The sequence below is a fragment of the Amyelois transitella genome, chromosome 23 (assembly GCF_032362555.1).
Source record: "Amyelois transitella isolate CPQ chromosome 23, ilAmyTran1.1, whole genome shotgun sequence".
Taxonomy (NCBI): domain Eukaryota; kingdom Metazoa; phylum Arthropoda; class Insecta; order Lepidoptera; family Pyralidae; genus Amyelois; species Amyelois transitella.
Window position 1 is genome coordinate 1,785,964 of NC_083526.1, and position 15,809 is coordinate 1,801,772.

General features: G+C 33.9%; 1 protein-coding gene across 1 annotated transcript; it reads left to right on the plus strand.

Moving 5' to 3' along the window:
- The first annotated feature begins 372 nt into the window (after positions 1-372).
- Positions 373-15,542, plus strand: LOC106133051 (uncharacterized). The gene is made up of 8 exons (XM_013332646.2): positions 373-742; positions 4,551-4,735; positions 4,937-6,295; positions 6,378-8,845; positions 9,221-9,343; positions 9,982-10,122; positions 11,046-11,182; positions 11,975-15,542. Exons 2-8 carry the CDS (start codon positions 4,553-4,555, stop codon positions 12,133-12,135), a joined length of 4,572 nt encoding a protein of 1,523 aa, XP_013188100.2. The 5' UTR covers positions 373-742; positions 4,551-4,552; the 3' UTR covers positions 12,136-15,542.
- Positions 15,543-15,809: the final 267 nt, after the last annotated feature.

Genomic DNA, 15,809 nt, shown 5'->3' on the forward strand with positions numbered 1-15,809 from the left:
TGTTGCATGTATTTCATGAAAATATGTGCGTAATTTGTGACTTGGTTAAACTTTAAAAAATTATTTTGTGAGTTACAATATTGACAAGTAGGTAGGTAAGAAAAAATATACCTATATAATGTTATCCTTTTCCCACTAATATGTTTCATCTCTGTTACAAGGTAATGTTTATGACCCTATTCTCCGATATACCTTTATCAGTACCTACTTTCTGCGTTAACAAAAGAATCTACGCTAAATAGGCCTTTGGGTTTTAATTTTATGACGAGTCTTTGTTTTCAGGTAGAATTTTTGCAGGGGTGTGAGGTGAGGGGAAAGGATTTAAATAGTTCACAGTCACAGCTTTTTACTTCAGTTCCTGAGCGTCCGTAGAGGTGTTAACAAGGGACTGTCGTTAAAAATAATCTCCCAGTTTGTCACAGCTGTTATAATTTTAGTGACTGCAATGTCATTAAAGTACGTGTGTAGGCTACTGACTACTTTGACGTAACAAAATTTTGTGTTAGCAACACTACTACAGAGTACAGAACAGAAAAAAAACTGCTGTCGTGAAGTTCGTAACATGTGATGTTTCGTGAAAAGTGTTAAATTATTTTGCGAAAAACAATTTAAATTACTTGTGTTGTGTGTATAGTGATAAAACTTTATTAGTGAGAGTGCCCTGTTGTGGAGATTGTGAAATAACGGAAGGAATATCACATCAATTATTACATGGATAAAGCCGTCACTTGAGGTTGTAAAGGTTAGTGCTTTTTTCGTCTGTTGTTTGTCTTAAAATAGATTTCAGTGCGGGTCGCAATGATATTTCAGTTTTGTTTGTCTAACGCCTTCATGTGACTTTTTAGTTTTTCATGGGACCTTGAACTAGAAATCTGTCTGAACATTTTTTTAGATAACAAGGTTAGGTTAGCGCGGGCGATTTATGTCACTAAACATTTGTTTATTTTGGTCAAATTTTCCTCTAACAACATGTATCCTCAACAAAACTAATCAAAATATTATTAAAATCAAATATTTGCACGCAAAGAGACGTCCCATATTATTTTGTATCAATTATGAACACTGAACATAACCTAAAAGTGCACATTACATGTACATATTTTTTTGGGATGAAAGTAAGTGAAATGTGTCTCCGTTATCTTCAACTCAGTACTTACTCCCTGGTACTTAACTGGCTTTTGCCTTATTTTGGAGCCTGTTTGCTGATTTCATCACGTGATTTCTGTATGTTTTCACGCAGTTTTGACAGTTCAAGTACAAATTTCAGGTATTTTGGTCCTTATCTCATAGCACCCAATGTGCGTCGCTGATACTATGATAACGATGAGATTTTTCGTGAATTCAATCATGAGATTATCATGTAAATGAATTTAAACAATGTTTCTTGCATTTACCTTTTTTTCATGTTATCTTGTTGATTCATAAAATTGTTGTGGTAGGTATAGAAGACATTATTAACTATCACTAATGATTTTTATGCCATTAGTTGATGAGGTTGTTTTCAGAACACTTTCTCAACAATAGAATCATCAAACTAATTGTTTATTTCTACAAAGTACTTTATGTACTTCCAATTTTTAAATTATTAATTAGATAAGGACAGATATTTAACAAATATATTTTTAGTAAAATATGTTCCAATTACAAAATTGAATCTAATTTATCAATTACTAGCTTTCATGCGGGACTTCACCCCTGTGGGAAATTCCAGGCCTATTTCACTTCTAAAGGTCTATTATTACATAAATCCTATGTAAATAGTATTTTTCCCAGATGAAAGGTACTCTTGTTCTTCTCAGTTCTTCTAAAAGTGAGCTTTGGATATTTTTTTTGATTAATTGAACATTGTTACAATATTTATAATTAAATAGCATTTTTTGTGATTTTGCTTAGTACACATTGTTCATAGACAATCCCATGGGAACATAATTTCTTTAAGAAGCTGAAATAACTTTCAATAATAAAGATTAAAGCTTTTGGTAGTAGTAAAATTCAAAATGCACCATTTAATTACTTTTATTATTATGTTATACTTACTTTATTATTGAAGTTAGATATAAAAAAATATTCATATATATTGAAAGGTTAAAAACTAATTTATTTCCAAACAATGCCTCTAGCACTTTCGGATAATGTAGGTACTTACCTTTTAAATGGTAAAACAATTTTTTGAACCAGTTCAGAAGTTTTGGTTTTATTCATTACATGCAAAATAACAAATATTTTTGCTAGCCCACAGTAGATTTAAAGGTCTTAAATAACATTTTTTCAAGGAATAATTTTTGATAAATCTATCAATTTGCCTAGTTGAAAATATTTGATGTTTATATATTTTGTCAGTCTAACTATATTATCACATAGTCTTAGTCACCTTTTCCCTTTTAAGTTATTTCAAATATTTACAGATTGTTAGTCTTAATTGTTTTGAAGACCCATAATAAACTTATTGCATCGTTAGTTAATCACTAACAATCATTTACGCAATTTAGTAGAAAAATGCTTACTTATAATAATGTTCCCTAATGCATAAAAGGTTCAGTGTTAGAAATTCAACAGTGTAATATTTGTTGTATAATCAGATGCTTACAATTAAGTCTTTTGTGCAGCTACAAGGAATTTTTTGTCGCAAGGTATGCATTTATTATTTAAATATTTTACCAGATGGTGATTTTAAAATGTGTGGTTGAACTATATACCTATGCGTGTTATACCAACAGCATATAACTATTACAAAATTTATGTGATTTATATATTAAGTCATAACATCATCATATTGATATTATAAATGTGAAAATTTGTAAGAATGTATGTGTGTGTTTGTTAATTTTCACACAAAAATTAAATAAAATTTACATGAAACTTTGCAGTAATAGGTATAGCTTGGACATTGGAATTATTATGATAAATTAATTCCAGTTTACTTTTAAGTATTTATCAAGTTTTAGATTCTATTTTACTTTTTTGAATGGAGGGATAATAATAATGGATAGTGGATATCCTTCGGCTGTTTGATAAATCATTTATTTGTTGCTACAAAACATGCATAAGTACATACATGATTAGGACAATATAAACAAAAATTACATACATGTCATCATACATCAGGTGACCAGACGGGAATAACTTAATTAAACAAGTTTACACACTTCTAAGCAAGTTTAGGCTCAATCCGTAAGTCCCATCTCCGTCCTATGATTTTTTTTTGACAAAACTTTTTTTAAGTAAACAATAATTCGTTAATTTATTTTTTAAGTCATTTTGAAAAAACTGTAAGTAGTATGTACTGTGGCTTTTTAACTTCTCTTTTCTAACAACTTAATACTGGAGGTGGAGGTAAAAAGGGTACTTAATTAAAATTAACTGTATTTCAAATACCAGTTAGATTGATAGTAGTGACAAGGGCAGGAAATTATATAGCTACAGGATGATTTAAAGCATGTATTTGCCCTCGGGGAGTAGCAGAGTGAGTACAAATGACAAAATCATTTGATTTCATTAGGTTTCTGTTACAAGGAAATTTACATTGGTGATAGTTCCTTATCTGCGCATTTGTTTACAACTTGTTAGTTTTTATTATTTATTTATCTAACCGCCTAGGTAATGATCGAGTTTCTCCGTCAAATTATCTAAGGTCACTAATTGTTATATAAAATAATTTTTGTTACGTAAAGATCAATGTACATTGAATTGGGCATAATGTTATCAAGTAGGTTAAAGTCAATCAATCCTTCACACCCTGGTTTTATAAAATACTCTTCTTTTAAAAGAATTGACAATGATTTTGATTCCTTAATTATACATAATACATAACAATATTGTGTTTAAAGGATTGCTGAACATGGCCTATCATTTTTTTAAGACTGTTGGCTTTGTCTACCCTGTAAGGGATATTATATGTATTATTTAGATATATATTATGTATTATTTACACAATCAAATTGCTTGATCTGGTTGAAATTTGGGTAGAAAATTGCGGAATATTTAGTGATTTTTTTAATACTGTATATTTCTTTCAACACTTTATAGTTATCATTAATAACAGCTATAATAAATTTAAATTTAAGTCTTCTACACCTACCTTTCTGAGGATATCATACGTGCTTCAGATGTGTTCTTATAAAGTTCCCTTTTTTTTATTATTTTCTAATATTTTGCAGGTTTTTTTGTACTTTAATTGATGTTTTTGCATTGAAGTTTGTTGACATTGTTCATATTGTCAGTTGTCATTTAAAGAGCAAATTTGAAAGAAGGTTGAATGCATAGTTGCTTTTGTAATACAAACATACATATAATCACGTCTATATCCTTTGCGGAGTTAACAGAGCCAACAGTCTTGAATAGACTGATAGCCCACATTCAGCTGTTAAGCTAAATGATAGGTTTGAGATTCAAATAGTGACAGGTTGCTAGCCAATCCATCCATCCATAACCATCCCATATATAGTTTGATACTAAGTAAGAAATTATTCATTTATATACTTTCATTATTAATAGTAAAGACTGATTTGCTAATACTCTCAATAAATTTATGTATTTGTTCTCTATTACAGATATGGAATCGCACATACTGAACATGTACCATCAAGCCCCTTACAGATCAATCGGGCATAAGGTCATGCGTTCAAACAGCAATTCAATGTCTTCAGAGAGCAGCAACCAGAGTCCTGAGTACAATGCTCAAAATGACCACAGTGAGGTTTACAGCAGCCACCAGGGTCGGTGCATGCAGAGTCAAGTGAGTATTTGTCCATACTCAAGACTAGCTGTTGAGCTTTTGCGACCAAAATATTTATTAACATAAATCTTCTGTACCAATTTGAATCTGGGAAAGAGAAAGTAGTAGTAGACGTTAACAAACCTCTGTTAGTTCTAGGTCTGTCAATTGTTTGTTAACTTCTCCATCTTTTTCTAAGTCAGAAAATTTATTTATTTCCAGGCAACAACACAGTCATGTCACGACACCAGCTCTGAAGATGAAGAGGAAAACATAGAAGTCCATGAGGTTTCAGTGGTAACTGATCATAACACATCAACAGAAGTGGAGAACTATGAAGACTGCTCTCTAGTTGAAGGTGACGACTATGAAGTCATCCAAGTATATGCCGTCCACCCTGATTTAGATCTAGAAGCTTCATCAGAAGACGATGACGATAATGATGATAGGGAAGAACTTACAGATGGCGAATGTAATAATGTTGAAAATAATCACTACACTGACCATGATTACAATGAACCTGAAAACAGACATCCTGAAGTGATCCACGACAATATAAGTATAGACCTAGATACACCTGTAGTTTCTAGTGTTGATGAATACTTTGTAAAAGATACCAAGAATGTATTGGAAATCAAAGATGAACCTGTAATTAGTGATGTAGATGATTTCTTTAAAAAGGATAGACCAAAAATAGACGACTTATTTATTCGTTGTAGTCGCGATGAAGATAATTTACGAGTACCCGATGAAGTCCCAGATGATTTCTTAGCTGACGATAAGGAAGAAAAAGAAGTAATAGAATCAGTTACAGAAATCCCGGTTTTATCTCTGAATGAATCAGATTTAGAAAGACTTCCAAGGATAGAAGCCATAAAAAAATATCTGCTGGAAGATACAACTTGTTCAAAGTTCAAGCATGCTCAAAGATCTTTCTCTGTGCCACATTCTCCCATGAATATTAATATGGATACTGATGACGGGAAAACATGCTTGAGTTTCGAGGATCTAAACTTAGATTTGTCTGATCTTGCATTAGACAGTGAAAAAGACAAGGCTGACAGCAGTGTAAAAAAATTTGATGACATTCCACAAACATTAACTGAAGAAGAAGTCAATAGTTTTTTAATAACAAATAAAGTTGAGAATTATAAAAATGAAGACGATTTCAGCACACAAGATATGGAGATTGAGCAGCCTCTAGCATCTACTCTAAGTTGTGTCCCAGTGATACCACGTACTTCCACGCCAATTCCTAAACCGGCCGTTCTTGAATATTGCATTGAAAAATCTGCGATTAAATTGGAACCAAGCGCTGAGATAAAAACAGAAATTGATGATTTTGTTGATGTTGAGTCATGCAATGATGCTGCAATTCCAGTTTTAGAGGCCAATAACTTAAATTCCCTACTGGAACAGTTTGAAGCAACAGAGAAGATAAACATCAAGAAAATATCACCATTAATTAAAGGTGAAGAATTACAACCAGTGAAAAATATACCTAAAGTCAGCTTAACCAATGGAATGAGACTTCAAGACGCAGGTGTCCAACTTAACAAGAACAAGATGCGGCAAATTTTGGTAAGTAATTGATTTTAAAATTTTTAGGGCGTCCCTCAGGTCCGTTTACAGAGACACATTTTACCCAAAACATTAATTCCAGATGCCGCCAACAATAAAGTCGGTCAAGCGCGCGCCAAGTCCCGTCCGTTCGGATCACGACTACTGCACATCAAAAAAGCGGCAAAGTTTGCCCGGTCTTAAGAAAGGGCAAAGTCTTCTGAAGCCAGAAGTCTTGTCAAGCAACAATAGGATACTCAATTCTAGACATAGATCATGCAAGAATAAAAAGATTGTGTACAACCTAAGTAGTGATGACGAAAGTGAAAAATGTAATAACAATAATAAAAATAAAAAACTTAATAAGGACGATAGTGACTTTAAAGCAAAGAAAATTAGTGCTAAACAAATAATCAAGCCTGTCGTTTTACCAGTCGCCCGCAAAATACTTTCAAATGACAGTGATGCGGTCGACAGTAGCGTTAAAAATAACAATTCTGTGATGATCAAAAATGCTTGTAAAGCAAGTGATAATCCTGTTAGTCAGTCAAATGGTAGTATTAAGTTAATTATAAAAAATAAATCTGAAGTTATATTAAACTGTGATGAAAAAGACTCTCAGATAAATAGTAAGAGTATTGTTAAAGTTAAATCTAGTAGTGTGAGCGAAAAGACTTCAAACAGTGTGAAGAATAAGCCTCCTAAAGAAATTATAAATCCAAAAGATAACAATATAAAGGAAATAGATAGTAACAAAGGTAAATGTATAAATAATAGTGAAAATATTTGTGCTAATGTGCAAACTAAAGAAGTGCATAAATCAAAAGAAGAAGAACCTAAATCGAAAAATGAGAATTTTTACACAGCCCTTTTTAGTAATAAACAAGATGTACAAGTTCCAAAATCGATGCAAACTAAATCTGAGAAGCTGCTATTTGAAGAAGAACTGCAGAAGATATCTGAGGAATCCATTAAGAAGGAATTAGAACAGCCAGCTAAGAAGAAAAAGCTAAATCTGCAAGAATACAAAATGAGGAAAGCTAATTCTAATAATAGTTCAGCGACTGTGAGTCCCGAATCAATTTTTCCTGAAATGCCCCATTTGAATTTAGACAAACCAGTCAGACCAATAATTCAAACTACTCCGGCAGTTAAATCAGCTCAAGAAACTCCCAAAGATTTATTTGATCCTATTAGAGAGGCTTCCAGAAAGATTATTATGATTTCTAAGAGGCAAAAAGCAGAGGCGATGAGAAAACGCGATGAAGATATAGTCATGAGAAAAATACCCAGAGTCGAAAACTTGCAACTTCAGCCTTTAATGACTGATGCAGAAATGATGAAAATGGTAGGCCTTAATCCACCAGTACAACTACCTGTTCCAATTAAAAAAGTAATGCGTGAAAAACCACACAAGCCGCAGGCTCTCCCAGAATACGAGGAGATAATTTTAGTCAGTGTCGGCACCAACACCGACGAGAAAATATTCAAGGAATTGACAGAAGCTGCTAAACCAGTGAAAGCAGTTAAAAGTACATCGAAGTCACCGTCCACGGTCGATGCTAAATCGTTAATAAACTTTAAAATAAAGACATCTGACCATGTACTTAAACAGAATGTTTTTGATAATACAAACAGGGATAAGAAGAGTCCCGACGATAACAGACAGGCAGATTCTAAAATCGATAGGGAAAGATACAAAGGTATCACAGCAGCTTTAAAAAGCGTCGAAAAACAGGTTGATACGAAAATATCGAGTAACTCATTATTTGCTAGCATCCAAGATGTTGTTTTGAAGAAAGCTCCTGAAGAAAATGATCGTAAATCTTCAAAACCTAGCTCCCCTTCGGAAAAGGCATCTCGGCAATATGTTAAAACGACTATAATACGTAAATATGATGCTGATGCCGATCACGGAGAAGACAAGATAATTCTCCACTTGGAAAAAAATAGACGCAAGCCAGCTGCTGCTAGTATTGTGGTTCAAACCGATTTACTGCCTGAGTTTTCCCATTTGTCACTATCAACAGGGCAGACGAAAGATAAGGTTGTGACTAGGAAACGAAACGATAGTGACATGTCGATGTCTAGTGAAGGCAGTCCCAGAACGAAAGACCTTAAAACGCCAGCTAAAGTGGACACGAAAGTCGTTAGACCCAAAGTCGATAATCGTCCAGAGAAGCGATCATTGTCTAAAGAAAAACGGTCGAGATCAAGAGATCGCCACGATAAATACCGTAGACGGTCGAGATCCCGAAGCCGTAGACGAAGGTCTTACAGCAGAAGCCGTTCAAGGTCTCGAGGGCGTTACAATAGATACAGGAGGTCAGACTCTCCTTACAAGAGGAAACGTAGATCGCCTTCACCTTACCGCAGAAGGTCGCCTAGTCGTAGGAAAGATAGGTTGAATCGATCCAGGACGCCTAGACGCGACGAATCGACTCCTAGAAGTCCCGCCCATAAAAAACTTAAAAGGAGTCCTCGGTCAAGCGAACGGCCAGAGCCGGCCAAGTCATTGACTCCTCCGATGCGAAACTTCACCATTTCTGAGTGTTCAGATTCGCTGACTAGGTAAGTTGTTCGGATGAATTGATCGGATTTTCTGTTAAGCCTGAGCTTATTGTGTTGTTGTAAATAATAACCTTAAATTATATTGAGGGACTGAGGTGACTAATACATGATCGTTTTTGACTTTGTATGTTTATATGTTTCATTCGCATTAGTCTATATTTTCAGAAAAAGAATGCCTAGTTTTGATCTGTAATTAACTAAATTTATACATTTTTTCTTAAATTTTTTGAGCTGTTTAGCTTTGAAAGCATCACAAAATGAGACATGCAAATATATTCATAATTTGCATGGATAGTATTTCTATATTATACTTAGCTTAAGTCTATTTATTTCTGTGTGATTAGTCCTTTATTTATATTATTTTGTCATCATCAGGTCATCGTCCTCGTTATCATCAAGGTCATCCCATTCGAGGAAATCTGAGAGGTCATCACACAGTCCGTACAGACGGGATGAGCCATACAGGAAGAAGTATAGTAGTTTCAGCTCGGAAGATAGGTAAGTGAATAGAATTTCCCACATATTATTTAAATAGGTAATTATACTTTTTCGTTTTAAGATTGTCGTTGCTCGAGTGGTTAAGGTAGCAAACTCTTGAGTGTACCCTTTTAAAAGAGTCCGAATTCGAATCCCACTGCGAATTATCGTCTTCGTGAGGTAACATTTAGGTAACCATGATCCAAGCTAGGTAAAGTTCCCTTGTCAACACGGGCAGAGAGGTCAGACGGGAGATGATACGTGTGATTAACATATCCAACTCCTGAATAATAATGTATACACCCTACGAAGAATTCATCCGAGACAATGTTGAAATGAGTCTACTATATTGGATTTGTGTAAAACAATACTAATAATAAAATAATTTTTTAACGGCCTCTGTGGCGCAGCGGTTGTACGCTTGTCTGTGACACCGGAGGTCCCGGGTTCGAATCCCGGCCAGGGCATGATGAGAAAAGAACTTTTTCAGATTGGCCTGGGTCTTGGATGTTTATCTATATAAGTATTTATTATAAAATATAGTATCGTTGAGTTAGTATCTCGTAACACAAGTTTCGAACTTACTTCGAGGCAAACTCAATATGTGTAATTTGTCCCGTATATATTTATTTATTAAAAAAAAAATCCAATCGTTTCAGAGAGAGCAATACGCCCGTGGAAGAGAGACGGATAGTGTTTGTGGGTAAACTGGAGAAGGACATCAATAAGAACACGTTGCGCGGTCAGTTCTCCAAGTTCGGCCCTGTAATGGAGGTGCGGCTGCATAGTAAAGAGGATGGGTAAGTGTTCTCACATGGTGTAATTTTTACATACATACATACATAAAATCTTTCGCGGAGGGTCAGGCAGAGACTACCTCTTTCCACTTGCCACGATCTCTGCATACTTCCTTCGCTTCAACCACATTCATAACTCGCCGGTTTCGGGTACTTTTGACCTGACCCTTTACCAGGACGTTCTTAATTTGATCAAGATATGTTCGTCTAGGTCTTCCCACTCAGACCTTTCCCTCCACACTCTCCTTGTATATCTGCTTAGTCACCCTGCTTCATTCTTCATTCTTTCATTTCATTCTTACATACATGCATATATATAATCACGTCTATATCCCTTGCGCGGAAGACAGAGCCTACAGTTTTGAAAAATCAAAAGGCCACATACAGTTGTATGGCTTAATGATAGAATTGAGATTCAAATAGTGACAGGTTGCCGGCCCATCTTCATTCAGCATCATCCCATTCTGGGACATTTCAAACATCACTTGATAATTGTCATATCTTTTGGTTTCACAACATTGGTTAATGTCAAATGAATTGCTTAAAACTAAGTTAGCCTCTACCAAAGCATTAGTGCAGAAGAAGCGGAAACAAACTGCACTGCAGCATTTTCTCCAATAACGTCAACTTCACAAAATTAAGTTAAATAAATAAATATATACCGGACAAATAACACAGATTGAATTAGCCTCGAAGTAAGTTCGAGACTTGTATTATGAAATACTAACTCAACAACACTATATTTTATAATAAATACTTATATAGATAAACATCCAAGACCCAGGCCAATCAGAGAAAGTTCGTTCCTCATCATGTCCTGGCCGGGGTTCGAACCCGGGGCCTCCGGTGTCACAGACAAGCGCACTACCGCTGCGCCACAGAGGCCGTCAAGTTCATAATATTATAAACAAGTCTTTTGTACACAGAACTCGTTATGGCTTCGTGACATTCAAACATGCACGTGACGCCTGGTCCGCCGTGGAAGCGGCCTCCACTTTCCCACAGTACGATGTTGGCTTTGGAGGGAGAAGGGCGTTTTGCAGGCAAAGCTATGCTGACCTCGGTGAGTTTTATACAAGAATGAACCGTAATGCAATATATATAAGGTTTAAGCGACTCATGTATAAACCTGAGTTGTCCAATCCAGGTTCCTTTTAGGTACTTCTTCTGTAAAGAGGTGAAAACACTACCAGGAATAATACAAGTAGGATGACGATAATATATGAATATGTTCTGGAAAAAATGGCTGCTAAAATTCTCTTTTTTTCGACTTATGGAATCTGATATCAGTTCTGTAAAAAGTTAGGTTAAAGTACTATAACTAATGCAAGTGAACCTAGTATATATGTGCTAGGATCGAAAATGTATTTCTGAAATCCCCCTTTTCAAATACGGAGTTTATTCAAAATAAAAATACAAAAATACAAAAACTATTTCTTCCATTCCATCAATAGCTCCCTATTTGGACCAGAATGTGAATGGAATTAATAGTTCTTGACGATGAATAAAATAAACATACATACATACATATGATCACGTCTATATCCCTTGCGGGGTAGACAGAGCCAACAGTCTCGAAAAGACTAAATGGCCACATTCAGCTATTTCGCTTAATGATAGAATTGAGAATCAAATAGTTACAGGTTGCTAGCCCATCGCCAAAAGAATCCCAAGTTTGTAAGCCTATCCCTTAGTCACCTTTTACGACATCCATGGGAAAGAGATGGAGTCGTCCTATTCTTTTTGTATTGGTGCCGGGAACCTCACGGCACCAATACAATATAAAATAAAAAAGATTACAATCCCTTGCTTTCAATAATAAAACTGTAGAATGACGTGAAATTGTATTGTATAGATGGCTTGGAGGCTAAATACACCGAGAGCGCGTTCCACGGCGCGGCCACAATGCTCACGCGTCGCACCAACGAGATATCATTCGAGGAGATGTTACTCGAAGTGCGACAGACACTCAGCCAGCGCCTGAACGAGAGCAAACGTCAGGACGATAAACCTTGACGGTTGCTTCCCGCGAGCCAGTTAGACAAACAATTTGCCGCCACATTTCCCGCTGTGACACTGACATATGTCACCTTGACATTGACAGCTGTCAGTTGAACGCGAACGGCGCGAAGCGTTGGGCGAGTGCAATGATGCAGCTATTCATTCGGATGTGACATCTAGTGCAATTGGACAAAAGACATTATGCTTTCGACTTATATTTTTGCTCACACTGTACCTATTCCGTTATTTTTGTTTAGTTACATCTAGTACCGTTAGTTTTAGTTGTTTACCTCACTTGTAAATAGTAGTGTTTAGTGTAAATTTTTATGTATCATACATAGCTCTTATGTATAACTGTTTTATGGCTACCTCTTTTTGTCACTAATTTTGTAGCGGAATTAAAGACGTTTTTTTTTATGACTTATAACAACTGTTTTATTTTTAAGCAATTTTATAGCTCACATATGCGTCGATAGCCAGTCTGAAAAATTCTATCATAATTATACTTGCATTTCGTAGAAATTTTGTACTTTTTCAGCCATTAATGGTTTAGAAAAATTACCAATGTTCAAATTTGGTAGAATTTTTGGCTGTCCATTGGCAAAAATGCGCAAAAGAATGTTTTTGTTTTATATTTTGATGTAGGTTTATAAAAAAATCAATTGAGTTGTCGAGTGTAAAAATTGAAATTGATTTGAAAAATCTTCTTTAAAACCAAATAAAAAGCCGCTCTTCCATTTTTCCTAATGTTTTTATTCTTCAACATTTATGTAAAAAATGTATTCTTGTTAAGCCTTTACAGTACCATTCTAGATCTTAGAATTATGCACTTCATAACTGAATGTTACCACTTGTCACTAAGTATAAAAATGTTAAAATAATACATACTGTAAATATACTTATTTTAAGTGATAATAATGTCATTTCATTATATTTCGTTCAAAATATAAACGCGCCTTTTAAAAATAGAAATATGTGCGTAATTTGGGTTTCCTGCTTCCATGAAACAAGTATACAAATACTCTTTTTTACCCCCACTTGTAACCCGACCACATATTAAGACGTATACATGTTGCATTAGATGTTATCCAAATTACGCTATATGATATAACGGCAAAATAAAGGTGTGTTTTATATACTTCTAAATACAGATGGATATGCTTTTAAGACGCATTACCAACCATGATGCAATATTATTAGAGGTTAGATTCTCCTGCACAGGTTGCGGAGACCTGACTTACCCATTCTTGGATTATGATTGAGAACGAATAAAAGCAAGCTCGGTTGAAGCTATTTAAGCTTATCTTTATCTGTATTTGATGAAATTTCGTGAGGCTTCTTTTTTATAGAAAACAAATGAAACGCTTTTAACTTCCGTATTGAGATTTTCAGTGCCAAAAAGTACTCGCCGTTCCTATTTGTAGAAAAAAAATATCCATTTTAGATAACTACTTTACGATATTTAGGTCTTAACGCGACACAATAACAAATGTTATAAATAAAAGTAGTGCGGTATGTTGGCTGTTTTGACTCTGGGCGGGGCAATGAAAAAAGATTTTTGTACTGTAAAAATAAAATTCGGATGTCAAAAGAGCCAACGTTCGAAGCCGAAAATTCGAATTTTTTAAATCGCACAAACAGTAATTAAAAAACGCATGTTTTAGTCTACCTACTTAATAAAAATCATAAAATATTGTACTCGATTTTTGTAGCACTCTTCAGTAACTTTTGACCGGTTGTTTATTGTAATTTAAAGTATTATAATTCACTATTTAAAAAAACAATATATTTATATATTTCTCAGGTGCTAAGTAGTTAACAGTAAGTTTGCAAAGAAAATCTGTAAAAAATATAAAAGAGTAAGAATTACATATTAACTTTGATTCATCCTTTTAAGGAAAAGGCCTCGTGTCATTATCGTCTTTTCCTTTAGTTAATTTCTTTTAGTGAATATTTAAGTGTATGATTCTATCCATACAGAACTGAAGTTAAAAAAGATTATGTATATCATAAAATACGATCAACTTAGATAATGAAACCACTTAATTTAAACCAACTTTATTGATAATGGAATACTCATCATCGTGGTTCTACAGTCATACCCCGGGAATGAATGGTTCCAATCGTACAATTATATATTAAAAAATTTTGTTTTTTTTTTTGACAGCAGCACAGATATACCATTAAAAAGTAAAGACACAGGACATAGAATGATAATTATTTTGACAGCTATCACTCTTATCATCGTACGAATAAATAAGTATATGGATAGAATCTTATTAGTACTGATTTTCGTTTTTATTATTTCGATCGAGAACCTAGTCAAAGTTACTAGATTTTGTTTTGTGATTATATTTATTTTACGTTAAGCCTATTTAAATGGAATTAAGTATACGTTGGTAGCTCTGCGTTTAGTTTCACGAATTTGTTTAATGAAAAGTCTAAAACTACTCAATTGATTAGGATTTTCGATGCTTTTTTGGATTTTCATTAAAAATATATGTAAAAAAAAATCGAAATGAATGAAATGTATTGTAGTACCATGTTGTTTTTGAATGTGTATTTTTCACAATACTCAGACAATGGTCGAAAAGGTAAAAAATATTGTACTGAAAATGTTTAAAAAATATTATAAAAATCTTAAAATACGTAAAATTTATATAAAAAGGTTATGTACTTAGAAAGTAAATTAAATAATGTTGGATCACAGGAAAAGAGAAAGCATGTTTTTTAATTTAAAATTAGATCAAACAGCCTTTTATAAACTTTATATCTTACGCATGTATTATATAAGAGAACTGAATTTTTTAGAATTTCCTGCTTATTTATATTTGCTGATTAAAACAAAAAAAGTTGAAAAAAAAAATCAGAAAATATTATTGTAACTAAAAAAATTATTTTTGTCAAATTAAGAAGTGATTAAAAGTTAATGCAAATTAAAAAAAACTGACCATTGTCTTAAAAGAGTGACAAATTAGTGCATAGGTCTTTAGTCAAATTATGTTATAGGTATTTGAAACGCTGTATTTCAATGGAAATAAAAATTGAAAAAAAAAATTACTCATTTTCTATAGTAAATGATTCGTATAGTTTCTAAGGCGTAAGATCATCGGTACATATTCTTTGGAAGTGAAAAACTGAATCAACTTTTAGACTAAGTTTTTATGTCAATTATCCATTTGAATTTCCGGAGACGTTAATGAATGTGGTAACATAAATTTGGGGCGAAGCGGAGATATGATTTGTATACCCTCTGCGTTGCGTATGAATTAGTTCGTACAAACTCTTAGGATACAAAACACTTTCGTTTTGCCTCCGGACTTATACATAATAAGGCTGATTTCAGAATAACGCCGACCAGCGCGTTCTAAAGCGTTTAAGCAGGTCGCTGTTAAACATGTTTTATTATCTTTTTTGTAAGTGCAGTCAATCGCTCATCACGTTTCACCGCAATGAACTCTTTGACGCAGTATAATAGAGTCTAATTTGCTGTGAATTTGCTATGAAATGAAACGCGTTTAGTCGGCGCGGTTCACTCACAGGCACGTCTCTGAAATAAGCCTTTTAAATGTGCGATATAAGTAAGAAAGAACGAATTTAAATAGTTTTTTTTTGGCTGTAAAATTGCTTCAATGTAATTGAACTGTTGGAAAGATTGTAAAAGTCGCATCACGCGCGTGGTACATATA

What these genes read in the sequence shown, in the direction of transcription:
- LOC106133051 (XM_013332646.2), top strand. Translation starts at nt 4,553, where the DNA reads ATGGAATCGCACATACTGAACATGTACCATCAAGCCCCTTACAGATCA. An exon ending in AGTTTCAGCTCGGAAGATAG is followed by an intron (nt 9,344 to 9,981) that starts GTAAGTGAATAG and finishes CAATCGTTTCAG; the next exon opens with AGAGAGCAATACGCCCGTGG. An exon ending in GCAAAGCTATGCTGACCTCG is followed by an intron (nt 11,183 to 11,974) that starts GTGAGTTTTATA and finishes TGTATTGTATAG; the next exon opens with ATGGCTTGGAGGCTAAATAC.